We start from the raw sequence: 26805 nt of genomic DNA on the forward strand, positions 1-26805 counted from the left end.
AGATTAGGGCAGGGGGTAATTTGGGGGCAATGCACAGATTAGGGCAGGGGGTAATTTGGGGGCAATGCACAGATTAGGGCAGGGGGTAATTTGAGGGCAATGCACAGATTAGGGCAGGGGGGGTAATTTGAGGGCAATGCACAGATTAGGGCAGGGGGGGTAATTTGAGGGCAATGCACAGATTAGGGCAGGGGGTAATTTGAGGGCAATGCACAGATTAGGGCAGGGGGTAATTTGGGGGCAATGCACACATACCTCCACTGACAGAGCTGCAGTTTAGGCTTTTGTGAACGCCTTCAGCTGCCTCATCCCAATAGGCTGGTGTGGGGGGGGGAGGAGGAGACAGGGCAGGGGGAGCTGCACTTTCAGTTGATCATTACTTAAAAACTGCAGCTCAGAGTTCGTCCCAGCACTCCCCTCCTCACTCAGGGCAGATCTGACAGACCCTCATTCCAGCTCCCCCACCCAGTGCAGATCCTCATTTCATCTCCCCCATTTAGGGCAGATCTGACTGCCCCCTCCAACTCCCATCATGTCCAGACCCCTGTCTGACCAGGAGAAGAGGAAGCAGATAAGTATTAGGGGCATTGTTGGGGTAGAGAATGTGACTGAGCTGAAGAAAGGATTTAACAGACACCTTCACTTCACCCTGGTCAAAGACAGGAATGTGGCCACCACCAGGGACTACTACTTCGCCCTGGCCCACACTGTGCGGGACCACCTGGTGGGCAGGTGGATCAGGACCCAACAGTACTACTATGAGAAGGACCCCAAGGTAACCCCAGTCTGTGAATGCTTTGCTGTCCCTTTAAATCCTATCAGCACCAGAGTGGTTTAACCCCCACTGGCACTGAAAAGGTTAAACAAATTTGCATGTTTGCCCGTTTATGTTTTAGCTAGGTGGGGCTGCTAAACATGTCACATTAAGGGTTAACTTGAACCAAATGCATGCTGCTGGCCTGGCTGCAGGTCAATGCACCAACTACTACTTTACTTAAAAAGCCCATGCAGTTAAAGCAGGGGGTCTGGCTTACCTGAGTGACAATTCCCAGAGTAAGTCCAGCTATCTGCTCATTGCTGGCTGATTATTGGCAGTGACAGGGTTAATCTGATTGCTCCATTGTTGGGTATTATTTCTCTTCCTGTTTGCTGCTGCAGGGACTGGCTGTGTTCACACATTACTTTCCTCCCCAATTGATTTAATTAAATCGCCCCAAGCCTTGGGCAATTACTCCCTTAATCAGACCTGCTCCAGGCTGTAACCTGGCCAGTGGGACTGACTCACTAAACAGTGACTGGAGTTAGAACTTTTCCAATTCACCACTTTATTATTCTTATTGCATTTAACAAACTGTGAATTGCAGATAATGTAACAGGAAACCCCAGCATATACTGCAGCTGCTGTAATGTATACTGGCATTGGGGAATTTATCTTGGCTCAGCTATTTCTGTCTAAACTTCACCTGGATTTCAATTCCCTACAATTTGGTGTTTAGTGAATAAGCCCCATGTGTGGCCCCATAGTGACTGGCTGCTGGGTTTATTAGGGCCTATAAGTGTATGGTGGTGGTTGTTTATAATTTTTGTTCAGTTTTGTCTACCCTGAGCTTTGCAGCTTAATTTGTTTATTTAGGGTGTGTCTGCCTGAAATGCACGGTTCATTCTCTGGGCATTGGTTCAGCCTTCAAACTTGGCTCTCTGACATTTTGTTTAAAAATAAATAAATACAATTTTCAGACCTTTTTTTTTATTTTGCAATTGAAACAGATTTATTCAGTATCTGGTTTACCATTCAGAGTGTAGCAAGATCCTCCCACCCCCAGGTGTCTGTAGCAAGATCCTCCCACCCCCAGGTGTCTGTAGCAAGATCCTCCCACCCCCAGGTGTCTGTAGCAAGATCCTCCCACCCCCAGGTGTCTGTAGCAAGATCCTCCCACCCCCAGGTGTCTGTAGCAAGATCCTCCCACCCCCAGGTGTCTGTAGCAAGATCCTCCCACCCCCAGGTGTCTGTAGCAAGATCCTCCCACCCCCAGGTGTCTGTAGCAAGATCCTCCCACCCCCAGGTGTCTGTAGCAAGATCCTCCCACCCCCAGGTGTCTGTAGCAAGATCCTCCCACCCCCAGGTGTCTGTAGCAAGATCCTCCCACCCCCAGGTGTCTGTAGCAAGATCCTCCCACCCCCAGGTGTCTGTAGCAAGATCCTCCCACCCCCAGGTGTCTGTAGCAAGATCCTCCCACCCCCAGGTGTCTGTAGCAAGATCCTCCCACCCCCAGGTGTCTGTAGCAAGATCCTCCCACCCCCAGGTGTCTGTAGCAAGATCCTCCCACCCCCAGGTGTCTGGAACAGTAACACTTTCCTGTCTGGTGTAAACTGCCCAGAGTTACCCGAGAATCTCTCACTTTGTTTCCAGGTCCGCTATTCTGGCCTGAAGTTCTCCTAATCAGTGGTTTCCAGTTTGACTATTCCGGTTTTATATTCCTCGCTCCCCGCTGCATTCCTGACCATTCACAGTGTAGTGAATGGCTGAGCGTGATGTGAGCAGACCTGCAGAGTGATTTACTAAAACCAAAGGAAACTCACATTTGTAGGACAGTAATCTCTCCAATTCACCTAATTTGGTCTAAAATGTACAGTCCCCGGCTAATTCTAGACTTTGAGAATAAACCCACTGCAGCTTTACTTATTTTACATTATTTTTAAACCTAAATTGAGCAAGTTGTCGTTAAACGCCATGAAGTGAATAACCGCCTTGTGTGATATTCCAGGGGTGCTGCTACCTGGGTGACAGGCGAGGTAGAGATTTTGTAATTTTGGCCTCGGTATGTAGACACTGCTGACACTGCAGTTCCCTGGAGGAGGTCAATTAGTACATGGGGTGGTCCTTTAACCCCTGCACGGCTGCGTGTGCTTTATAAGTAACTATTATTTTACAGTCTGTTGGTAATGGTCTATAACACAGCCCAGCTGATTAGGACTGCAAATCCTATGACCCTTTTTTCAGGAATCTGTAACCGCTTGGTGACTGTGTGACTGTGCGGGGCTTGGCTGAGTGTAATGTGTGGAGTTGTCTGAAAGTGATTTTTGTTTGTGTAATCTTAAGAAAAATATCAATAATCAGTGAGCCAGGGCCGAGAGGGAGAACTTAATTCTATGGTTATGAACTAAATAGACAATTGGCAACAGAGCCCCAACAGTAAGAACCGGGCCTGGTCACAATAATGACAGTTGTACCCCTGATAATTCCATGACTGCCCACACCCCTCCCCCCAAAAAATACACTTCTAGTGTGCTATTCAATAATCTGGGAACAGGGGAGAGCCGGCGATAGCATTGCAAATATTTAGCACAAAGTGATTCTGGTGGGATGAAGAGGTTCAGTCCTAAAACTGGCCAGTTTACCGCAATTCCTGGCTCTGTGACTAGCACCGTCTATCGGATAACGTGGCTGCAGTAACAGCTTGGCTATAATGTTTTTAATTGCGTGATTTCTCGCATACCAGTAAAAGAGATCACGTACCGCACTTCTATTCCATTCTACACGATGACAGTCGAGCAGTCACTGGGCAGTATACGGTGAAACATGTTTTTAGTTGTAATACCTATTTCAGAATGGAGTGACCGTATGTTCGTTACAGTTGTGTTAAATCTGTGTCCCTGTGATCCATAAAATGAGCTTTTATTATTATTATTATTTTTTTTTTGCAGAGAACCTACTATCTGTCTCTGGAATTCTACATGGGTCGCACCCTGCAGAATACGATGATTAACCTGGGCCTGCAGAATGCGTGCGATGAAGCAATCTACCAGGTAGCCATCCCCCCTGCACACTATGGTACCGGTAAACTGGTTTTATTTCTTGATTTAGCTCCAGTCCCTTTACTGCATCCCAACAAATCTCCTGTTTCCATAACACTATTGGCAATATACGAGTTTATGTCCTATAGCCGCGCTGCCGCCTGTTTACGTCTATAGCCGTTACCTGCGGGCGCTGCGGCCTGTTTACGTCTATAGCCGTTACCTGCGGGCGCTGCGGCCTGTTTACGTCTATAGCCGTTACCTGCGGGCGCTGCGGCCTGTTTACGTCTATAGCCGTTACCTGCGGGCGCTGCGGCCTGTTTACGTCTATAGCCGTTACCTGCCGGCGCCGCGGCCTGTTTACGTCTATAGCCGTTACCTGCCGGCGCCGCGGCCTGTTTACGTCTATAGCCGTTACCTGCCGGCGCCGCGGCCTGTTTACGTCTATAGCCGTTACCTGCCGGCGCCGCGGCCTGTTTACGTCTATAGCCGTTACCTGCCGGCGCCGCGGCCTGTTTACGTCTATAGCCGTTACCTGCCGGCGCCGCGGCCTGTTTACGTCTATAGCCGTTACCTGCCGGCGCCGCGGCCTGTTTACGTCTATAGCCGTTACCTGCCGGCGCCGCGGCCTGTTTACGTCTATAGCCGTTACCTGCGGGCGCTGCGGCCTGTTTACGTCTATAGCCGTTACCTGCGGGCGCTGCGGCCTGTTTACGTCTATAGCCGTTACCTGCGGGCGCTGCGGCCTGTTTACGTCTATAGCCGTTACCTGCGGGCGCTGCGGCCTGTTTACGTCTATAGCCGTTACCTGCGGGCGCCGCGGCCTGTTTACGTCTATAGCCGTTACCTGCCGGCGCCGCGGCCTGTTTACGTCTATAGCCGTTACCTGCCGGCGCCGCGGCCTGTTTACGTCTATAGCCGTTACCTGCCGGCGCCGCGGCCTGTTTACGTCTATAGCCGTTACCTGCCGGCGCCGCGGCCTGTTTACGTCTATAGCCGTTACCTGCCGGCGCTGCGGCCTGTTTACGTCTATAGCCGTTACCTGCTCTGACTGTTTTCTAGCTGTTACTAACAGGTCCCACTATGTAAATCTGAAATGGTGGCACTAAGGCATCTGTCAGGGACTAATCTCAGCCACCGATAGATTGTCCTTTCTTGCAAGTTACTCAGTACTTCAGGCTTGCCAGGCCTTGCCTTATGTAATCGCCCTGTTTATTGACTCAATGAGCCGTCTGTGGGCACGTGGGGGGGGGAGGAGGGGTGCGGGGGGGCATGTGGGGAGTCGGACAGACTGTTCTTGGTATGCAGGAGGAATACCAGAGCACATTTCAGGAAATGCTCTGCCGCCAGTTTGCCATATCAACAGATTATCCTTCATTTATGTGGAAAGGAACAAAACTTGCCCTGGGCTAACGTCGATCCTGCCTTGGCTCAGGATATATAAACTCTTCTTGCATTGTCCAAAAAAGCAAACAAAAAAATATTAAATCTTATTAAATAGCCGGGCTATTTACTACAGTGAGAATTGTTTGTCATTCAAATAGAATAGAAAAGGCCCAAATACCCGATTTTTTTTTTATTTTTTTTTTTTTTTTTTTTTTTAGAAATTCTCCCAGCCCGTTCTGTGTTTGGTTTGGCTATTTTGGCCTTCTGTTTGAAATTCTCACTTTTAGTAAATCCGTCTGTAAACGTGGATCGCCAAGGATCCTGCTTCCTGTATTATCACCCGGAGGGCTGTAGCTGGACACAGAGGGTTAATGTAGGCTGGGTGCTATTACAATATGACTAAATGGAGCAAATATGTTGCCGTTCTGTAAAGGATGTTCCTGATGGCTAAGAGTGATGGGAGTCCTAGCTGTCCACTAACAGAGGAGCAAACAACTGCATTTATTAATAATTATGTATAATAAGATATTGGGGGCATATCCCACCTTCTAAATTTAAGAATAGAACGGACCACCACTAAACGTTTACATTGACGCTGTCATGAAACAAGTGATTGGTTTAATTTTATAGGAAGAGATGGGAGCCTCTGATCTCTACATTGTGCTGGACAGCTGCGTAGACTCTCTGGTGGCTTTTGGTTTTAAATATCTCCCATAGCGAGGCCTCTGGACCTCCAGCAATGAATTGACTATCTCTTATACTCCTCCATCTACCAGCTTAATGTCCTCTTCAGCAGCCAGGTTGTTAAAGGTCTAGATTGTCACTAATGGGGCAGTGTACCCATGGTGTATTGCAAGCGGACATGGAGGATGCAATGACCGGACTACACGCACCTGCTGACATGTGGTAATCTTCACGCAACTATACACAGAAGGGTTGTGTTGTATATGTTTGTTTTTTCTGTTTTTGGAAGGGCAGGTGCTAACCTCATGCTTTGTTTACCCGAATCTTCTTCATGCAGCTTGGCCTTGACATTGAGGAGTTGGAGGAGATGGAAGAAGATGCGGGTCTAGGGAACGGGGGTCTTGGACGTCTGGCAGGTACGTGACTTGTTTGGGTTCCAAATACTCAGCACAAGGAACCTGTGACCTGACGTACATGCCATTACTGTTACATATTATATTGTAATCCAGACTCTCTAGGATGTCTGGATTAAATGTGGGTCCTAGAAAAAATAAATAAAAGTCCTACTGAAACCCACCTGTTATCTCCATGTTTCTGAAGTTCGTTTAGGAAATTCCTGTAATGGTGACTTTGTTTTGCGATGTTTGTGGAGATCATTTACCTGGTCTTTAGTAACCAGTTTCACTAATGACCATTTACGTTTTTTCTTTTAATCAGCCTGTTTTTTGGATTCTATGGCCACCCTTGGACTTGCTGCGTATGGTTACGGGATCCGATACGAATACGGTATTTTTAATCAGAAAATCCGAGATGGATGGCAGGTAGGTGTCTGCAGCAGTTATTTGGACCATTTTTACTAACTTAGTTTTTAACGTGTGACTGACTGTGGGCACAGTGTTCAGCTATTCATTTACGTAATCGTTTCTGTTCTAAACAAGCTCTGTCTCCCCCACGTTGAGGTATAGTGGTATCCATGTGTCTGTACCAATAATGGTTTCCTCTTAGTCTTAGTTTTTTATTATGAGGAAACCTGTTGCGTTATAGGAGCATGCCTGTTGGTGTTGAGAAACTGTAGGTTTTGTAAAACTTTCCACTCTCTCTATAGTTGCCCAAGATTGCTTCCTTTAAATATTGCCAAAAAAGAGCTCCTTGTTTCATACAATAACTGAGCGGGGAGGGGGTTATGTAATCTGAATTTCTTTGTTTATATTTGGTGAAGACTATTTTCTCCTGATAAACTGACACTTGTCTCTTTATTTACCTTCCAATATTCTCCTTAATACAGTGTCTGTGCAGAGACCGTGACACACGCATCTCGTCTGTAATTGCAATTCGATTTCGCCCCTTTCAAACAAAGTCACATTTTTATTTTATTTTTTTATTTTATTTTATTTTTTTTATTTTTATTTTATTTTTATTTTTTTATGGTGGGATTTATCATTTCAAAACTCCCCCTGGAACACCATTTAAAGAGAAAGCAACTCTGCGTTTTGTTAAATGAAATTTCTGATCTTTGCTTGATTTTAAAAACCTTTTTTCTCACAGCACGTTGTTCCAGTTTTACATAGTTTAGTTAATTACTAAAGTGAATTTAAGATGAAAACAGTGGAACCGGAGGAATTCTCCAAGTCCGATATACTTGCAGTTTGGCTACTCTGGCCTTCAATTTGAATTCTGACAGTGACATTGTTCTCTTTGGAGTGTCAATATGTAAATTAAATAAATAAAACCTACAGGAATGTACGGTTCCCTAATAGGCAAACAAAGTGACCCGTTATGGGGTACACAGGAATTCGTACCATGCCACCCAAAACATGATCTTTCTTTTCGCAGATAGAGGAAGCAGATGATTGGCTGAGACATGGAAACCCGTGGGAAAAGGCACGTCCGGAGTACATGCTTCCCGTCCACTTCTATGGGAGAGTGGAAAACACGAAAACTGGGGTCAAATGGGTTGATACGCAGGTAGGTCACTCTTTGTATTTGTGTCCTGAGGATTTGTGGAGAATAATAGAGGTGGTAGTAACTAATACTGCAAAGTATGACTAATATCACAATTCTTTTATTTACTATGCACACCAATAAGGACCCTACCTCCTGCCAAGCGCACTTCATCTTTCAGATTTAAACAGGTACTCTTTAATTATGGGCACCCCCATGATGGACATACCTCACATTTGCAAGGAACTGATGGGAATCACCTGGAATCCAGAGTTTTTCCGGGAGATTAGTAAATCCTAGAAGAGAAACCCTTCTCAAACCCCGACGCAGTGTGTCAAACTCTGACGCAGTATAAGGGTAGCTGTAGAGATTAAGTAATGACTTTTTTTAATTTTTTTTAATTGTCCAGTTAGAAACCTAGAATGTGACGGCAGATAAGAACCATTCGGCCCATCTAGTCTGCCCAGTTTTCTAAATACTTTCATTAGTCCCTGGCCTTATCTTATAGTTAGGATAGCCTTATGCCTATCCCACGCATGGTTAAACTCCCTCACTGTGTTAACCTCTACCACTTCAGATGGAAGGCTATTCCATGCATCCACCCTCTCAGTAAAGTAATACTTCCTGATATTATTTTTAAACCTTTGCCCCTCTAATTTAAGACTCTGTCCTCTTGTTGTGGTAGTTTTTCTTCTTTTAAATCTAGTCTCCTCCTTTACTGTGTTGATTCCCTTTATGTATTTAAATGTTTCTATCATCTCCCCCCTGTCTCGTCTTTCCTCCAAGCTATACATGTTAAGATCCTTTAACCTTTCCTGGTAAGTTTTATCCTGCAATCCATGAACCAGTTTAGTAGGCCTTCTTTGAACTCTCTCTAAGGTATCAATATCCTTCTGAAGATACGGCCTCCAGTACTGCGTACAATACTCCAAGTGAGGTCTCACCAGTGTTCTGTACAATGGCATGAGCACTTCCCTCTTTCTACTGCTAATACCTCTCCCTATACAACCAAGCATTCTGCTAGCATTTCCTGCTGCTCTATTACATTGTCTGCCTACCTTTAAGCCATCAGAAATAATCACCCCTAAATCCCTTTCCTCAGATGTTGAGGTTAGGACTCTATGAAATATTCTGTACTCTGCCCTTGGGTTTTTACATCCAAGATGCATTATCTTGCACTTATCCACATTAAATGTCAGTTGCCACAACTCTGACCATTTTTCTAGTTTACCTAAATCATTTTCCATTTGGCTTATCCCTCCTGGAACATCAACCCTGTTACATATCTTAGTATCATCCGCAAAAAGACATACCTTACCATCAAGACCTTCTGCAATATCACTAATGAAAATATTAAAGAGAATGGGTCCAAGTACAGATCCCTGAGGTACCTCACTGATGACGAGCCCAAGCTTCGAATATACTCCATTGACTACAACCCTCTGTTGCCTGTCACTCAGCCACTGCCTTACCCATTCAACAATATTGGAATCCAAACTCAAAGATTGCAGTTTATTGATGAGCCTTCTATGTGCAACAGTGTCAAAAGCCTTACTGAAATCTAGGTAAACAATGTCTACTGCACCACCCTGATCTATAATTTTAGTTACCCAATCAAAAAAATCAATAAGATTAGTTTGGCATGATCTCCCTGAAGTAAACCCATGTTGTCTCTGATCTTGAAATCCATGTGTTTTTAGATGTTCAACAATCCTATCCTTTAACATGGTTTCCATCACTTTCCCCACTACTGAAGTAAGGCTTACTGGCCTATAGTTGCCCGACTCCTCCCTATTACCTTTCTTGTGAATGGGCACAACATTTGCTAACTTCCAATCTTCTGGGACTACTCCTGTTATCAATGATTGGTTAAATAAATCTGTTAATGGTTTTGCTAGTACACCACTAAGCTCTTTTAATAGCTTTGGGTGTATTCCATCAGGTCCCATTGCCTTATTTGTCTTTACTTTTGACAGTTGAAATAGAACCTCTTCCTCTGTAAACTCACGTGTAATAAATAACTCCTTTATCCTTTTTCTTAACTGAGGGCCCTTTCCTTCATTTTCATCTGTAAATACCGAACAAAAATATTCATTGAGGCAGTCGGCTTGACCTTTATCCTCTTCTACATACCTTCCTTCTTTTGTTTTTAATCTAACTAATCCTTGTTTTACTTTTCTTTTCTCATTTATGTATCTAAAAAAAGTTTGGTCCCCCTTTTTTACTGACTGTGCTATTTTCTCTTCTGTGTGTGATTTGGAAGCTCTTATAACTTGCTTAGCCTCTTTATGCCTAATCTTATAGGTCATTCTGTCTTCCTCACTCTGTTTTTTTTTTTTTTTTTTTTTTTTTTCTTGGACACCATCTTTGTACAGACCAGGGACAATGCAAATTCCAGATCTTTGTTTGTCAGTTGGCTCCTTGCTTAATACTTGCACAATTCTCCAACCTGAAGTAAAATAATTGTGGAAACCAATCTTTCAGATCTTCTGATGAAAGTTTGCATACTTCGATGATCTAGCTGTATCTCACCTGGGTCCTTCCTGCTTGTCCTTTTTACCAGGTTGTCCTCGCCATGCCGTACGATACGCCTGTTCCTGGATATATGAATAACACCGTAAATACCATGCGACTATGGTCTGCTCGAGCTCCTAACGACTTCAACCTCAAAGACTGTAAGTTTGGGCAGTGGAGGCTGTTACTGTGATAGTTGATGGATATTTTATTTTGACTGCAGGTATAGTAAATGAAAGAATCTGCTTGGACTAAATGCACGGATATTAGAGATCTTTGCGGCTGGGTGTAGAAAAGTCAGTTTTTGTTGTGCTGGCTGCATGGCCTCTCTCTGTCCTTTTTCACCATGCATAATTAACGTGCAACCATCCTGAATGTCAAAATCTTAATCCTTTTTCATTTCTAGTTGTGTGTGTGTGTGTGTGTGTGTGTTGTACATTTTACTGCAATAGTAAATCTGTGTGTGACTCTCCTAATGTATAGCTTTATCGGCCCTGTTCTAGCAATCTATGAAAGCGCTTGAGACTCTGCATGGCTACTCCTGCATTAATTCATTGTGCAAATTGGTTTTATGACCAAAACAACTTAAGTTGTGGCTTTATTTATTTTTCTGTAATCCTTCTTTGTTTCCTCTTTTCCCCAGTTAATGTTGGAGATTACATCCAGGCTGTTTTGGATCGAAACCTGGCTGAGAACATATCTCGCGTCCTGTACCCAAATGATAATGTGAGTCTGCGTCACGCTGCTCTATATAACAACCTGTGTTGGCATACTGTACAGGGAGGTCCAGTGGCTTCCGACCTGTGTGTTAGTTGCCTGTTAGAAACCAACCAAGCCCAGGTGTTCTGACACTTGGGTTGACTCCTTGTTGTATATTCTGTCCAGTAAACTTTTTATTTTTTTTCTTTCTTTATTTTTTTCTTTCTCTCCAGTTTTTCGAAGGCAAAGAGCTGCGTCTGAAGCAGGAGTACTTTGTAGTGGCCGCTTCCTTGCAGGATATCATCCGTCGATTTAAAGCCGCTAGGTTTGGCTGTCGGGATACCATCCGGACTGGATTCGATGCTTTTCCTGATAAGGTACTGCATCACCCTTTAATGTTGGGTAAGCAGTCCATCAACTGACTATATGATATAATCAGAGGGAGGGGAGGAACACACTCAAACTTGCTCAGTGGCCATGGTGTTGCAATGTGCTGAGCTGACTTGCTTGCGGTTTTGTCCTCTAGTAAGCAAGCATTTCTTGGTAAATTTAATGACAGCCAAAGTTGGGAGCGATATTCCCGTCCTGTATGCCTCCAAACATGGAATCTGTCATACGGCTGTTTATGGAGGATGTAATGCAGAATAAACGAGTTAAAATGCTATTTTCTGTAGCAATCGGAATAGAAGTGGACGTTTGTGACGTCTGCCCTCCAGCTGCTGTAAGAGGATTCTGGGAAATGTAATCCTATGGGTGTTGCATAGGGAATCCCTGTTCTAAAAGATGCATGTTGCCTATATTTTCTGTTGTGTGGAGCTTAAATGTTACATGTTTTAAATCTTAAACCCAATAACTGAACAGGTGGCCATCCAGCTGAATGACACCCACCCGGCACTGGGGATTCCAGAACTCATGAGAGTCTTCCTGGACATCGAAAAACTCCCCTGGGACAAGGTAACAAACTCTAACCGATGTGACCATTTATATCTTCATAACGAGACCAATACCAATTGTTGGTACATATGCTGGCTGGGCTTCATGGCAATCTTCACAAACGCCGTGCCAACATTCCCCATGACTGCCTGAGGGTAACCGCAATCCTCTTACCAGTTGCTGTGCTGCCATGATGGGTGTTGGAGCGTGTCTCCAGCAAAACTTTTTTTCTTTTTTAGATGTCTGGCCAAAGGCTGTGTTTGTTTTAGAGTTTCTGTGCATTTTGTGAAGAGCAGGGAACATTCTTGATACACTCTCTGCAGTAACGATATGTTTAGTCTGACTTTTTTTACAGTAGAATATTTATTTTTTTCTTTTTATGAACACCCATAAACCGGGTGACAGGTGCAGCACACAATCCCCTCACCTGTACTTGCTTTGTTTTTTTTGCTTCTGACCTATATTCTCTGTGTGCATGTTCCTCAGGTCACTTGGACACAGACTGCAGTGCTTTGGGTAGAAGCCGGTGACCTGCAGTGTGGAAAAACTAGAATTCATGCAGTGATGTGACATTTTGAATGATTCCTTTTTTTTTTTTTTTTTTTTTTGGGGGGGGGGGTTCACTCTGTTAGGGCAGCAAAAGGTGGATGTAGGGGGGGTGTTGATGAATATTTGGAATAAAACATTGGGGACAGAGGAATAAATTGCAAGCTGAGGATTTTCATATAAACTTGTAGAATGAAATGGACATGAAATTGACAGGAGATGGAGCGAGGTTATGAAATTCTAGTTCTTCTTATCGGTCTTTCCTTTGTAAGATTAAGGAGTTGCTACAGAAACCAATGAGGAACTGTCTGTGTTGTGAAAAAGCCAATTCTATCCAGTGTGTGTGTGTGTGTGTGTATTTTTAATGCCTATTTATTTCTTACAGCATATAAACATTCTGTCTAATTTCATTCAGAATTGTAAACAATAATGTGTGTGTGTGTGTGTGTATATTTCCTCTAATTTGCCACGATTGTGACTGATATCATTACATTTTAATAATCCTCATCCAGGCCTGGGAAATAACCAAGAAAACCTTTGCCTACACAAATCACACGGTGTTACCGGAAGCACTGGAACGTTGGCCGGTGGAATTGTTTGAGAAGCTCCTGCCCAGACACCTGCAGATAATCTACGAGATCAACCAGAGACATTTGGATGTAAGGCTGGTAACCTCCTTGAGTAGGGAATTTGTCTACAGAATCTGTAATTCGCAAGTTGGTTTATTTATTTTTCTCTTGAAATCTCCCGTAATGCGCTGTCTGCTTACAGGAGGTTGTGTGTTAATTGGGCTGATGGATGAACAGTTACTGGCTGGAGACCAACCTCTACTAAATCTGAAAATGGTTGTGTGTGTGTTTTTAAATATTTGCCTCTTAGATGATAAAAGGCAGAATGAATCCTCTTAAATGTATGAACAATCTAATTCCCGTGATTATTGTACAGGTTTGTGTTTTTGCCCTCAATCTGTCGCCAACTTCCAACCCTGTCACGAGGGTACATCCAAAGCACCACATGTTGGCATAATTCATTAAAAATAATCGTGCGCTCGGCCCACTTGTTCACTTTCCAGCCTTATTAATTATGGCCCAAGGAAATAAAATGGCTGTTACGTGATTGACACACTAATTATATAATTTACCTACTAATCGTCTGATTACTGCAATGTGGTGCTTCCGTCAATTTATCTCTCCCCCCGCCCTGGTGATCTCTTCTATTTATATGTTTATCTTTTTTCCATTCTTCGGGAACATTAGAGAATCTCTGCCCTCTTCCCTGGAGATATGGACAGACTGAGGAGAATGTCTTTAATTGAGGAGGATGGTGGTAAAAGGGTTAACATGGCCCATCTGTGCATCGTGGGGTCGCATGCTGTGAATGGCGTGGCCAGGATCCATTCTGAAATTGTCCGGGACAAAGTGTAAGAATGACCGTTGCTATGAGATGTAAAGAAAATGTTTAATGTGCTGTATTGACATATTCTTCCTGTTTAAAGCACTCGTGTCCACTGGTTTCGCTACATCTGTAAGTGTTCCCAATTTTTCACTCTAGGATGTGCTGCACTTGTGCAATCGGTGCAGGATCACTACAGGTTATCAAGAAGTAATTTGCAATCGTGTTTGTGATGTGCACTTTGGCTGTAGTACTCCACTGTATTCTCGCATAGAACAAAGAATGTGACAGCAGATAAGAACCATTCGGCCCATCTAGTCTGCCCAAGGGAACATGTATAGATCCAGGAAATGAGGGGGTTAATGAGGGGGGCCATTGAGTTAATTAATGACTTGTTGCCATGTCCCCTTGAAATCAGTAATGATTGTATTTAATGCATTCTAGAACTTTATGACAATAATTCAGGATATGTATCTTAAAATTACAGCACTTGCTTGGTGTGTGTGTTTGTGGGTTTTTTGTACATTTTGCAGTCTTTATGGATTACTTAAGAGGTTACCATTCCAGGGCCACAAGTACAGAATCTCACAACGCCAGCCCTCTGAATGACTTGTGTTTTTTGTAGGTTTAAAGATTTCAGTGAAATGGAGCCAGAAAAATTCCAGAACAAGACCAATGGTATCACACCCCGACGATGGCTTCTCCTGTGCAACCCAGGGCTTGCTGAGCTAATAGCAGAGGTAAGTAGTCATCCTGGATGAACATGCTGTTCTTTCTCCCACACAGACCATGTTCTGATTGGTTCAGAGAGAGCCGTGGCTCCGGGGGATGATGACCAGAGACTATTGCCAGTGTAAGCACTAAGCTGTAATAACACCTCCGGCTGTGGAAGTCACGTTCATTTTAGAGCCGATATATAAAAGGTCTCCTCTAAAGTGCTCGCTCTGTCTTATGACTGGTACACTAGCGGTGATACAAAGTGTATTTTACTTTTAGAAAATAGGTGAAAATTATGTGAATGACCTGAGCTTGCTGACCAAACTCAACAAATTTGTGGATGATCCTGGATTTATTCGAGATATTTCCAAGGTGAAAGAGGTAAGTTCTCACTCTCTGATCAGTTCTATTTATTTTATTTTGGTTTCTGTTGTCGAGACTAGAGTTGAATCTGTACATGGTATCTAATGGTGCTCATCCTACCAACTAGGAGAACAAGCTGAAGTTTGCCCAGTACCTGGAGAAGGAGTACAAGGTGAAGATAAACCCAGCTTCCATGTTTGATGTCCAAGTGAAGAGAATCCATGAGTATAAGAGACAACTCCTCAACTGTCTCCACGTGATCACCATGTACAATCGTAGGTCTCCCACCATATCTTATATCCACTAAATATTAAAGAAACCAAGTGATCTCTTTATAAAAGGCCCCACAATCCCTTCTCCTTCCCTTCCAGCCCATGGTTATTCTCTGCTATATGTGAGTAAAGGTTTGCTTTACCCCCTAACATAATGTGAATAACCGAAAAAAATGCAACCTTTTAATTTATAAAATTGACTATTCATCTATTTATATATTATGTTTACCTATCTCCTAGTCATGTAGTCTATAAACCACTCCCAATATGTAGCCTGATTACTGGTGAAGCATCATGGGGGATGTAGTTCTACAGCATGTGGGACACTGCTTAATATATATATCTTTACCTCTTGCATTCAGGTATCAAGGCGAATCCTACAAAGGATTTTGTTCCAAGAACCGTTCTAATTGGAGGAAAGGTATGTCATGGTCTTACTTTCCACCCTTTTGCTTCTTAAGATTGACTCTTAACGTAGTCTGAAATTCCTTGAGTCCTTCTGTAAGATGCGGACCGCAGAGTCTGTACTGACTTGTCCAATGACTGCTACTCTTTGAACAATATATTAAAACGTAATCCCCCTCCTCTACACCTCGCAGGAGGTAATTATATTGTAGTGGAAGGGAGCTGCAAAAGCAATCTTAATCAAACTTTATCCCAGCTCTAAAACCGTAGTATTTTCCAAAAATATCTTGACCGATCTTTCTTCCTACAAATTGCTAATGGTCACTTTTTTTTTTATGAAACCTCGTCAAGGCTGCCCCCGGATACCACATGGCAAAGTTGATCATAAAACTTATAACGGCTGTTGGAGAAATCGTGAATAATGACCCAGCAGTGGGTAACAAGCTGAAGGTCATTTATTTGGAGAATTACAGAGTCTCGCTTGCTGAGAAAGGTAAGGGCTTTCTGCGTTTAATAAGATTTCTCACAAGATAGAAATAGAACATCCTCGTCAGCAACTGCTCAAACTCTTAAAAAATGGACCATGACACCCACTCAGAGACTGCTCCGTAAATTCTATCCATCATATAAATAGTCACTTTTTTTTCTTTTTTTTGACAGTGTTTTTTTTTCCTACAAATGTTAATGGTGACTTTTTTTTTTTATATGAGATGGTTGTCCTTTAACCCCTTAAGGACCAAACTTCTGGAATAAAAGGGAATCATGACATGTCACACATGTCATGTGTCCTTAAGGGGTTAAACGTTTATGATAAGACAAGTATAAACATGTAGGAGGGGGCAAATCCGACATTAATGGAATGTGGCCTACATTTTCAGCTTTTATCGTCTCCTGAGTGTGTTGGTAACCAGAATGCATTCTCTTGGCAGTGATCCCGGCAACGGACTTGTCTGAACAGATTTCCACCGCAGGCACTGAAGCATCTGGGACGGGAAACATGAAATTCATGCTGAATGGCGCTCTGACCATTGGCACAATGGATGGCGCCAACGTGGAGATGGCGGAAGAGGCAGGAGAAGAGAATTTGTTTATTTTTGGCATGAGAATAAAAGATGTTGAAGAAATGGACAATAAAGGGTATTTTTATTTTAATATATTAATATAATTGGTCTAAAATTATAAAACTCTGTCCTGAAAAATTCTTTTCACATTCCCCAAAAAAGTAATTAATTACTTAATATTTATATGAAGGCAAAACCATTTTAACCCTTCAAGAAGCAGAATACCTTGCTAGTTGTTGTTGCTGTAGATCACCTTGTGCATACAGTCCTGTCATTTTGTCTCAATCTGCAGGTACAACGCTCTGGAATTCTATGAAAAAATCCCAGAACTAAAAAAGTGTATCGATCAGTTACAAAGCGGCTTCTTCTCCCCGATGCATCCTGACCAGTTTAAGGATGTGGTGAATATGCTTTTCTACCATGACAGGTGAGTCTAGTGCAGAATGGACCCTCAAGCAATCAGTCCAAAATGTAGTCTATTTTCTCCTTGTCTTGGGGTAAGTTCCCTTTTATAACTCTGACCGTAATAGTAAGCGTTTTCCCTGCCATAAAATTTTGTTTTTTTATACCGGAGTCTATCTCTTTGGGCAGGATCTCCCACAGCATAGGCTGGGATATAATATAGGCTTGGGGAAATACAGATACAATAAAAAATATATATTTTAATGTTTTATTTCTTAAAAAGGTTCAAAGTCTTTGCAGATTATGAAGCCTATGTGAAGTGTCAAGAAAAAGTCAGTGAGTTATACAAGGTAAGCTATTTTAAGATAAGCAGCGATCTTACTTTGGTTTCTGATGTCTCCCACCCCCCCCCCCCCCCCATCACCCCAGACGTAGTTTGTATAGAATATTGCGCCCTACTCCTCCTCAAATGCATCCCATAATTCATGTTCGTTATAGATCTTTGCATTCTGTGTTTACCCCAACTCATACCCCCCACAGCCACTTGCCTCTCCACTCACATACCATCACCACTGCCCTGTAGATCACCATGCCTCGTCCAACTTCAGCTGCCACTTACCTTGATGAAGACCTAAGACTAGCTGGGTAGCTGTAATATAGGCTATAAAGACATAGACCCTGCACATCCCAACCCCCTCCCCCCTTTCAACTACACATAATGTTAAGCCAGATTTGTTTTAAACCTTCTGGGATTTGTAGTTTTATACCCGCTGTAGGGTCTGTACATGGGAACAGTACAAAGTTATCTGAATACGTTTTCTATTAACGGTTAGTATCCTGAAATCCATCTTATTTAAAAATTTAAAATTTTATTTTTGATTTCCTTCTGCAGACTCCAAAGCAATGGACAAAAGTTGTTATAAAAAACATTGCAGCCTCTGGGAAGTTCTCCAGCGATCGGACCATCAAAGAGTACGCCAGGGATATCTGGGGCGTTGAACCCTCTGATTTGAAAATCCCACCACCCAATGAACCGCGGGATGCCCTTGATGAAGTGGTCGCTTGTGCCCAAAAAGCTAAAGCCTGATCTGAGCACAACTTTAAGACCAGAGTGCCTGTTCTGATGTTCTAGAACACTCGGCCTTTAATCTAGTGTAACTGAGAGAAACTCTGCCCAACCAAAATCTCACGTAAAACTTCAGCTTTCTCATTTACATAGCCTGCTTTGTGGTTTCATGCCTGTCGGAGACTGGAATCTGCATTTTGCTCGGCATATTCTCAACCCACCCCATTTCTTCGTAGTTTTGTCTTGGAATGATGGTTAATCCGTTCACAACCTGAAACCGTTGCTTTTTTTACACTTTTTGTATCAGCCGAAGAGTGTTTGCTAGGAATCAGATGTTTTCTACAAAAAACATCTGCCATTTTGTAAACTATTCTGCACAAATTAATAATAAAAAAATACAAAAAATGTTGCATTAATTTGATTTTGTTGATTTCATTCTGCAGATATTTGGTTAAATGACAATCTTGCTCTAAATTTTGTTTTGCCAAAAATCTTCTACTTCTCCAGACAGGAGCAAATTCATATATTTCAATCAAACTTGCCTTGTGTGTTGTGCTGCTAAAATGGAGGTTGGAAACAGAATTACAATATTTAGGTCATAGTAGACCTGTATATTTTATATATTCAAACGTTAAACAATAACCGCGAACCACTGTGGATCGCCTCTATTGCTGTAACAGAAGTCACGATCAATCCATGTTCTTGTAGAAAGCTTTCCTCTTCATGTTCTGTCTTGGGCCACGTGCAGATCTGGTTTTATCCAATAATGTTCTGCTTGTTGTGAAAATACATCCCCCATGATGCCTTTCTCAGCGTGCAGGCTGGTGGTACTGAACTCCTATGATGCCTTGCTAGTCTATATGCTGGTAATATACCAAGGGAGTTATATAGTTGCATAGTCCTGTCAAACTGTAATTCCTGGATCACTGCCCCAGGGCTACCTCTTAGTCATTGGGGGTGAGCGGACCCATCTAGGGGTGTAGATGGTGGTAGATATTATGGGATGTGAAGTGTACCAAGCATGTGAATGTCTGGATCATGAAATGTGTTCTAACAAGTCTTAGACCAGGAACTTTTATTTCTTAAATGTTTGGTGCCTTAACGTTTGCTTTCTACCTCTGTATCCAGAAATCGCATGTTTCTGATGAGAAATGGGATTTCTTTGCTTGTTTTTGCCTGGATAAGTCAGTTACTCTCAGATCTAGTTTGTTTTACCAAAGCTTTGGAAATTCATCACACCGCTCGAGGTGAATAAACAAAATGTGTATTTATTGAGACATCTGCAAACATGGACTGTGTCTGGCTGCGGCCCAGTATATTTCCAGGTACAAGTTCCACGATTTAGATGGAGTTCAGGAAATTCCTACACAAAGCACAAACCCGCGTTAATGGAGGTCTTTCTGCTTGGCCGTCCTGGATAACATAACCTGCTACACTCCATTCTAGAACCTGCATTACAGCGTTTCGCTGGGATACTGTTCAGCTACATACAGGGCTGTTAATCCAGCTCGGCCTACATAACCATGATGGGGAGAAACTTAATTTAAGTTACCCTACCCTCACCTACCTGTTGTTGCAGTGTATACTGGGTCACCAAGACTATCACCACTCTTCTGACTCCACATAGAGGGCTATCTTCCATCCTCTACAGCTATTTCACAGGCACATTAAAGACCTTCCCATAACATCCAAAAATGTCTAATCTAGCGTTCTATTAATACGTCCGTCTAAAACCTCATCAATATCGGATTTAAAACAAAGTATAAACCTGACCATGGTTTTTATAACGTACACCACGCACTAACACAATAGAACAAACCATTCCTTACCATATTATGCCGGGCAGTTTGGGGTCTTTATAAATAAACTTGTGTTTATAGCCAAGAGCCGCAGGGAATAAAACCAGTTTAACCTGCCGGGAATGGGGAGCCATCAGGGCTGTTTCATGGAGCTGTGGAGAATAATGTCCATTGGTAAATATGTCAAATTAAAATGACTCTCATGCTTTGTGTTAAATCACCCATATAGACCGGTTACTAAATGTCTACTGGGACCTACATGAGACAAGCAGATTTAGGACTAGTTAATATGCAAAATATCTCTATGGACTCCAACAACTAAGCCCTGTTTTAATTTTATTTCCTTCTCTGCCTATACAGAAGATTGATGGTTAGAGAGCCAAAATGAGAAAAAAATAAAAAACTTTATTGGAAGTAAATCTTAACAGCTCAATAAAGCTGCTGTTCTCTTGTCTGCAACCTTTCCAAGCCCTCCCCTTCTAACCCCGCCCAGACTGTCTGTGGCTGTCCAATCACAGGCTTCCCAATGCCGCTCAATGAGGAGTCTTTGCAGGGCAGGTGCTCTGGGCAATTGCTGCCTCTTGAGTTTATCTCCACTGAGCTAACCAAACCAGGAAGTAACAGGACCGTGTGTCTGATTTGCAGTCAGGGGGTGTAACAAGTTTATTTATACATTTTCCAATTTCTTTAGAAATTTAGCATTTTTTTTTCTAAAATGAAAACAAATAGGATAAACTTCACAAATAAAGCACTTCAGAAAGCGACGCTGATTTACATGTTCAAATGTTGGGCCAAAATAACAAAAAAACAGCATACGCCAGTCGTGAGAGGCAATATTTGTGACACCTGCTGAAGGTAAAAAATCCCAAAACCTTTCAAGGTCCCTGTGTGTAGTGATTCATGTTTTAAAACATTTTCTGATAAACTGGGGAAAAAAAAAAAAAAACAGAACAAATACGAGCATGTTTCTAAAAAGTAAATTACCTTTTTGGCCAGTGACGAAGGAACTACTTGGTCATCTTCTGCGTGCAGTATTAAGAGAGGACTGGAGAGAACTTTAACACTACAAGAAGGGGAAAATCTCATTCCATTAGCGCTTTGTTCTTAAATCCTTTATATAAAACTGCGAGCTGAGACATGTCTTTACAGTAAGCACAGGCCCTGCTAATATATATTCCAGAGCCCCCTGTGGTTCCCTATTCTCACAGACCCCCAGGTGCCATAATACCTGTGATCCCCATTGTTAATGCCCCATTTAATGACTACAAGCATAGCACCCTCTGTATAGAATGGCAGTCAATAAGGATGGAATACTTACTTTTCGTCGTTGGGGAAGACATTATTGCTCAAAGCAAATGTATCCAGGAAGAAATATTGAAACCCGGGGAACATGTGGTAAATCTAGGAAACAAACATGCAGACATAATCCTTGTTAGTGTTTGAGGTTTCCATTCCAGAACTCTCCTGGAGCTAGCGTTGGATGCTGGCCTTGCTGCGTTCCAGACTGCCATGCCATTTACACACTACACGGGGCATTTTCTCGAAACCATTACACGTTTAGTAAATAAACTCCAGATTCGGAAGCAACGTAAGATTCATAGATGCAGCAAAGTATTTCCTTACTTTCCCAAAAGGATGATAAGCACCAGCTTCCCGTATGTTAGTATACGGCGCTTCTAGAATAACCGCATCCGGTGCGTCCCCTGAAATGGAAAATCCAGAATTATCAGGAGAGGAAGTATAGGAGCATTTCAATCCATGGCCAATTCTCCCCCAAATCCCAGCTGGGAGAATAGAAATACTGCAGGGGTAGTACCGCCCATTACTCACCCCTTTCTTGGAGCCTTTTGGCTGCGTTCGTTGCTATTCTGGAAAATAAAAAGAGGAAATAGAATGTCCAAATAACGACAGATCATTGCTTCAACGGCAGATCTACTAAAGCAGCACCAGCTAACCCGAACTACAATGTTAGGGCTTACTGAGCATTGTGGCATGTGTGATTCAACAAAGCACAGGATTACAGAGCATTAACCTAATCTAGAGACATTTAGATACAACTATTTATCCAGATATTTACTAATACTTCTATCTATAGAGTTATCCTTTACTGCTCCCACTGGAAGGCTATTCCAGGTATCTACTACCCTTTCTATATCGCTGTTTCTGCTCCCACTGGAAGGCTATTGCAGGTATCCACTACCCTTTTCTATATCGCTGTTACTGCTTCCACTGGAAGACTATTCCAGGTATCTACTACCCTTTCTATATCACTGTTACTGCTCCCACTGGAAGGCTATTCCAGGTATCTACTACCCTTTCTATATCACTGTTACTGCTCCCACTGGAAGGCTATTCCAGGTATCTACTACCCTTTCTATATCACTGTTACTGCTCCCACTGGAAGGCTATTCCAGGTATCTACTACCCTTTCTATATCACTGTTACTGCTCCCACTGGAAGGCTATTCCAGGTATCTACTACCCTTTCTATATCACTGATACTGTTCCCACTGGAAGTCTATTCCAGGTATCTACTACCCTTTCTATATCACTGTTACTGCTCCAACTGGAAGGCTCTTCCAGGTATCTACTACCCTTTCTATATCACTGTTACTGCTCCCACTGGCAGGCTATTCTAGGTATCTACTACCCTTTCTATATCACTGTTACTGCTCCTACTGGAAGGCTATTCCAGGTATCTACTACCCTTTCTAAATCACTGTTACTGCTCCCACTGGAAGGCTATTCCAGGTATCTACTACCCTTTCTATATTACTGTTACTGCTCCTACTGAAAGGCTATTCCAGGTATCTGCTACCCTTTCTAAATCACTGTTACTGCTCCCACTGGAAGGCTATTCCAGGTATCTACTACCCTTTCTATATTACTGTTACTGCTTCCACTGGAAGGCTATTCCAGGTATCTACTACCCTTTCTAAATCACTGTTACTGCTCCCACTGAAAGGCTATTCCAGGTATCTACTACCCTTTCTATATCACTGTTACTGCTCCCACTGGAAGGCTATTCCAGGTATCTACTACCCTTTCTATATCACTGTTACTGCTCCCACTGGAAGGCTATTCCAGGTATCTACTACCCTTTCTATATCACTGTTACTGCTCCCACTGGAAGGCTATTCCAGGTATCTACTACCCTTTCTATATCACTGTTACTGCTCCCACTGGAAGGCTATTCCAGGTATCTACTACCCTTTCTATATCACTGTTACTGCTCCTACTGGAAGGCTATTCCAGGTATCTACTACCCTTTCTAAATCACTGTTACTGCTCCCACTGGAAGGCTATTCCAGGTATCTACTACCCTTTCTATATTACTGTTACTGCTCCTACTGAAAGGCTATTCCAGGTATCTGCTACCCTTTCTAAATCACTGTTACTGCTCCCACTGGAAGGCTATTCCAGGTATCTACTACCCTTTCTATATTACTGTTACTGCTTCCACTGGAAGGCTATTCCAGGTATCTACTACCCTTTCTAAATCACTGTTACTGCTCCCACTGAAAGGCTATTCCAGGTATCTACTACCATTTCTATATCACTGTTACTGCTTCCACTGGAAGACTATTCCAGGTATCTACTACCCTTTCTAAATCACTGTTACTGCTCCCACTGGAAGGCTATTCCAGGTATCTACTACCCTTTCTATATTACTGTTACTGCTCCTACTGAAAGGCTATTCCAGGTATCTACTACCCTTTCTATATCACTGTTACCGCTACCACTGGAAGGCTATTCCAGGTATCTACTACCCTTTCTATATCACTGTTACTGCTTCCACTGGAAGGCTATTCCATGTATCTACTACCCTTTCTATATCACTGTTACTGCTCCCACGGGAAGGCTATTCCAGGTATCTACTACCATTTCTATATCACTGTTACTGCTTCCACTGGAAGGCTATTCCAGGTATCTACTACCCTTTCTATATCACTGTTACTGCTCCCTCTGGAAGGCTATTCCAGGTATCTACTACCCTTTCTATATCACTGTTACTGCTCCCACTGGAAGGCTATTACAGGTATCTACTACCCTTTTTATATCACTGTTACTGCTCCCACTGGAAGGTTATTCCAGGTATCTACTACCCTTTCTATATCACTGTTACCGCTCCCACTGGAAGGCTATTCCAGGTATCTACTACCCTTTCTATATCACTGTTACTGCTCCCACAGGAAGGCTATTACAGGTATCTACTACACTTTCTATATCACTGTTACTGCTCCCACTGGAAGGCTATTCCCGGTATCTACTACCCTTTCTATATCACTGTTACTGCTCCCACTGGAAGGCTATCCAGGTATCTACTACCCTTTTTATATCACTGTTACTGCTTCCACTGGAAGGCTATTCCAGGTATCTACTACCCTTTCTATATCACTGTTACTGCTCCCTCTGGAAGGCTATTCCAGGTATCTACTACCCTTTCTATATCACTGTTACTGCTCCCACAGGAAGGCTATTCCAGGTATCTACTGCCCTTTCTGTATCACTGTTACTGCTCCCACTGGAAGGCTATTCCAGGTATCTACTACCCTTTCTATATCACTGTTACTGCTCCCACTGGAAGGCTATTCCATGTATCTACTACCCTTTCTATATCACTGTTACTGCTCCCACTGGAAGGCTATTCCAGGTATCTACTACCCTTTTTATATCACTGTTACTGCTCCCACTGGAAGGCTATTCCAGGTATCTACTACCCTTTCTATATCACTGTTACTGCTCCCACAGGAAGGCTATTACAGGTATCTACTACCCTTTTTATATCACTGTTACTGCTCCCACTGGAAGGCTATTCCAGGTATCTACTACCCTTTCTATATCACTGTTACTGCTCCCACTGGAAGGCTATTCCAGGTATCTACTACCCTTTCTATATCACTGTTACTGCTCCCACTGGAAGGCTATTCCAGGTATCTACTACCCTTTCTATATCACTGTTACTGCTTCCACTGGAAGGCTATTCCAGGTATCTACTACCCGTTCTATATCACTGTTACTGCTCCCACTGGGAGTCTATTCCAGGTATCTACTACCCTTTCTATATCACTGTTACTGCTCCCACTGGGAGGCTATTCCAGGTATCTACTACCCTTTCTATATCACTGTTTTCACTACTATTTCAAGTAGCTAATGAGTATTGGTGATGACATATATTTTAAAGAGTTTGGGTAGAACACCCTCTAATAAGTAAAGGTTTTACTTTAAAAATGTCCCAGTAAAACGGAGTGTTTAACAAGTCCTAACTCGTGTTTATTCTGTATGGGTTGATATATTTACATTTGTCGTTATTTCTAGATCTATTTAATTTGCTACAAACTACATGCATTGTGATCCATACCCGGTGCCCAGGGAATGCCCCCACAAACAGACAGGGCTCCCGCGGCTCCGAGCCTTCACCCATTGGTATAAATACACAGAGTCCTCCGTCACGCCCTCCTCACTCGGTTCTCCGGTGGAATCGGCAAAACCTGGGAAGAGAAGAGGAAGAGATGGACTCCAGGATAGACAACGGGCACGGGGACTCTTAATATAGAATTTAATCAACCAGGGGTAACGGAAGAAACATTAGCAATTCAAGGACAAAGGGCGAAATACTAAAAAAAACATTGAAACCTTTGTTTCCATGGGGACTGTTGGTTATTTAGTATTTTTTCGCAGAGCCCCTATTTTTGCCTCGCTAAGAATGGCGCATGGGGCATTAAAACACTCTTTCCTCTCACTGGATGAGGCCTACTCGGGCGGTGAACGGGGCGGACGGCCGCTGCCCCGCTATCCTGCACAGTGGTATAAAGCTGGACTCACCTAACCGTATGTACCAGGCACCGTTTCCCCGCCCCCCCTTTGGGCCGGCGGGGGTGATCCCGGCCAACGCCCTGTGGCCGCTACCGAGGAGGAGATCGTGGGACCCCACAGAACTGCCAACCCACAGCCCAGGCCGCAAGCCATGTCTAAAATGGCGGCAGCCAGACACTCACCAACTCGCACTAAGGAAACTGCTAGCTGCTACACTTTGAGGGATACAACTACCACAAATCCCAGGTGGGCCCTAAATACATGCAGAGGGCAACCAGACCGACGGGAACACAAATACTCACCGCATTGCCACCAGCCCGACTAATGTTCCCGAAAAGCCCGGGGCAACAAAATGGATGCCGGGGAGGAGGTGAGCAGCCGCAAACAGCTTTGATCCAGCTCACACTAACCGGACCCAGCAGATATACCTTCAGGTTGGTCCAGGCTGCAGGCAACCGGTGCACAGCAACGCTCCCTCTCCTAAAATCTGACTGGCAGCACGTTCATTGCGGCACCGCAGGGAATGACGGCTAAATCGCAAAAAGACAATCCTAACAGTTGGAGGATATTGGATGAGGCAAACATTATGCCAAATGGGAACTCTCCAGCCTTCTGCCTCCATAACATGGACTCTATGTAGTACCTTCAGCCTTATTACATGTGAAACGCATTACACATCAATTGGGATACTGGTAGTGAACCACATTTTCTAGCAGCACCCTCAGCCTTATTACATGTGAAACGCATTAAACATCAATTGGGATATTGGTAGTTAACCACCTGCGGTGGGGGTCCTGGGGCGTTCGCACACAATAAGCAAAAATTCATTCATAGCATCTAAGCATTTATACTATCGTACTGCCTAAGCTAGACATATACCCTCAACCCGTGAAGCGCAACACATAGTTAGAAATGTTTTATCTTGTTTAAATCGGCTACTCAGCGACATTTGTTTTTTCTGCATGTATAATCTTACTTGTACACCATACAAAAAAAAAACGCACAACATCGTGA

At 43.1% G+C, this 26805-nt stretch overlaps 2 protein-coding genes across 2 annotated transcripts in view; one reads left to right on the plus strand and one right to left on the minus strand.

Moving 5' to 3' along the window:
- The first annotated feature begins 381 nt into the window (after positions 1 to 381).
- PYGL (glycogen phosphorylase L) lies at positions 382 to 18571 on the plus strand. Its single transcript, XM_063440092.1, has 20 exons — positions 382 to 775; positions 3706 to 3807; positions 6203 to 6281; positions 6583 to 6686; positions 7699 to 7830; positions 10370 to 10481; positions 10964 to 11046; positions 11253 to 11396; positions 11881 to 11973; positions 13011 to 13157; positions 13755 to 13918; positions 14516 to 14630; positions 14887 to 14988; positions 15098 to 15245; positions 15605 to 15663; positions 15999 to 16140; positions 16577 to 16784; positions 17001 to 17135; positions 17394 to 17460; positions 18003 to 18571. Exons 1-20 carry the CDS (start codon positions 533 to 535, stop codon positions 18195 to 18197), a joined length of 2574 nt encoding a protein of 857 aa, XP_063296162.1. The 5' UTR covers positions 382 to 532; the 3' UTR covers positions 18198 to 18571.
- Positions 18572 to 19428: 857 nt separating this feature from the next.
- LOC134583454 (lysophosphatidylserine lipase ABHD12-like) overlaps positions 19429 to 26805 on the minus strand; it is a 41917-nt gene continuing 34540 nt past the window's right edge. Inside the window, exons 8-14 of the mRNA XM_063440376.1 lie at positions 25337 to 25466; positions 21806 to 21843; positions 21599 to 21678; positions 21294 to 21376; positions 20960 to 21038; positions 20006 to 20127; positions 19429 to 19539 (exon numbers count right to left, since the gene is read on the minus strand). Coding sequence (XP_063296446.1) covers positions 19518 to 19539; positions 20006 to 20127; positions 20960 to 21038; positions 21294 to 21376; positions 21599 to 21678; positions 21806 to 21843; positions 25337 to 25466 — 554 coding nt within the window. The 3' untranslated portion in view covers positions 19429 to 19517. The remainder of the gene's footprint in view (positions 19540 to 20005; positions 20128 to 20959; positions 21039 to 21293; positions 21377 to 21598; positions 21679 to 21805; positions 21844 to 25336; positions 25467 to 26805) is intronic.

Source organism: Pelobates fuscus, chromosome 13, assembly GCF_036172605.1.
Source record: "Pelobates fuscus isolate aPelFus1 chromosome 13, aPelFus1.pri, whole genome shotgun sequence".
In the NCBI taxonomy this organism is placed as follows: domain Eukaryota; kingdom Metazoa; phylum Chordata; class Amphibia; order Anura; family Pelobatidae; genus Pelobates; species Pelobates fuscus.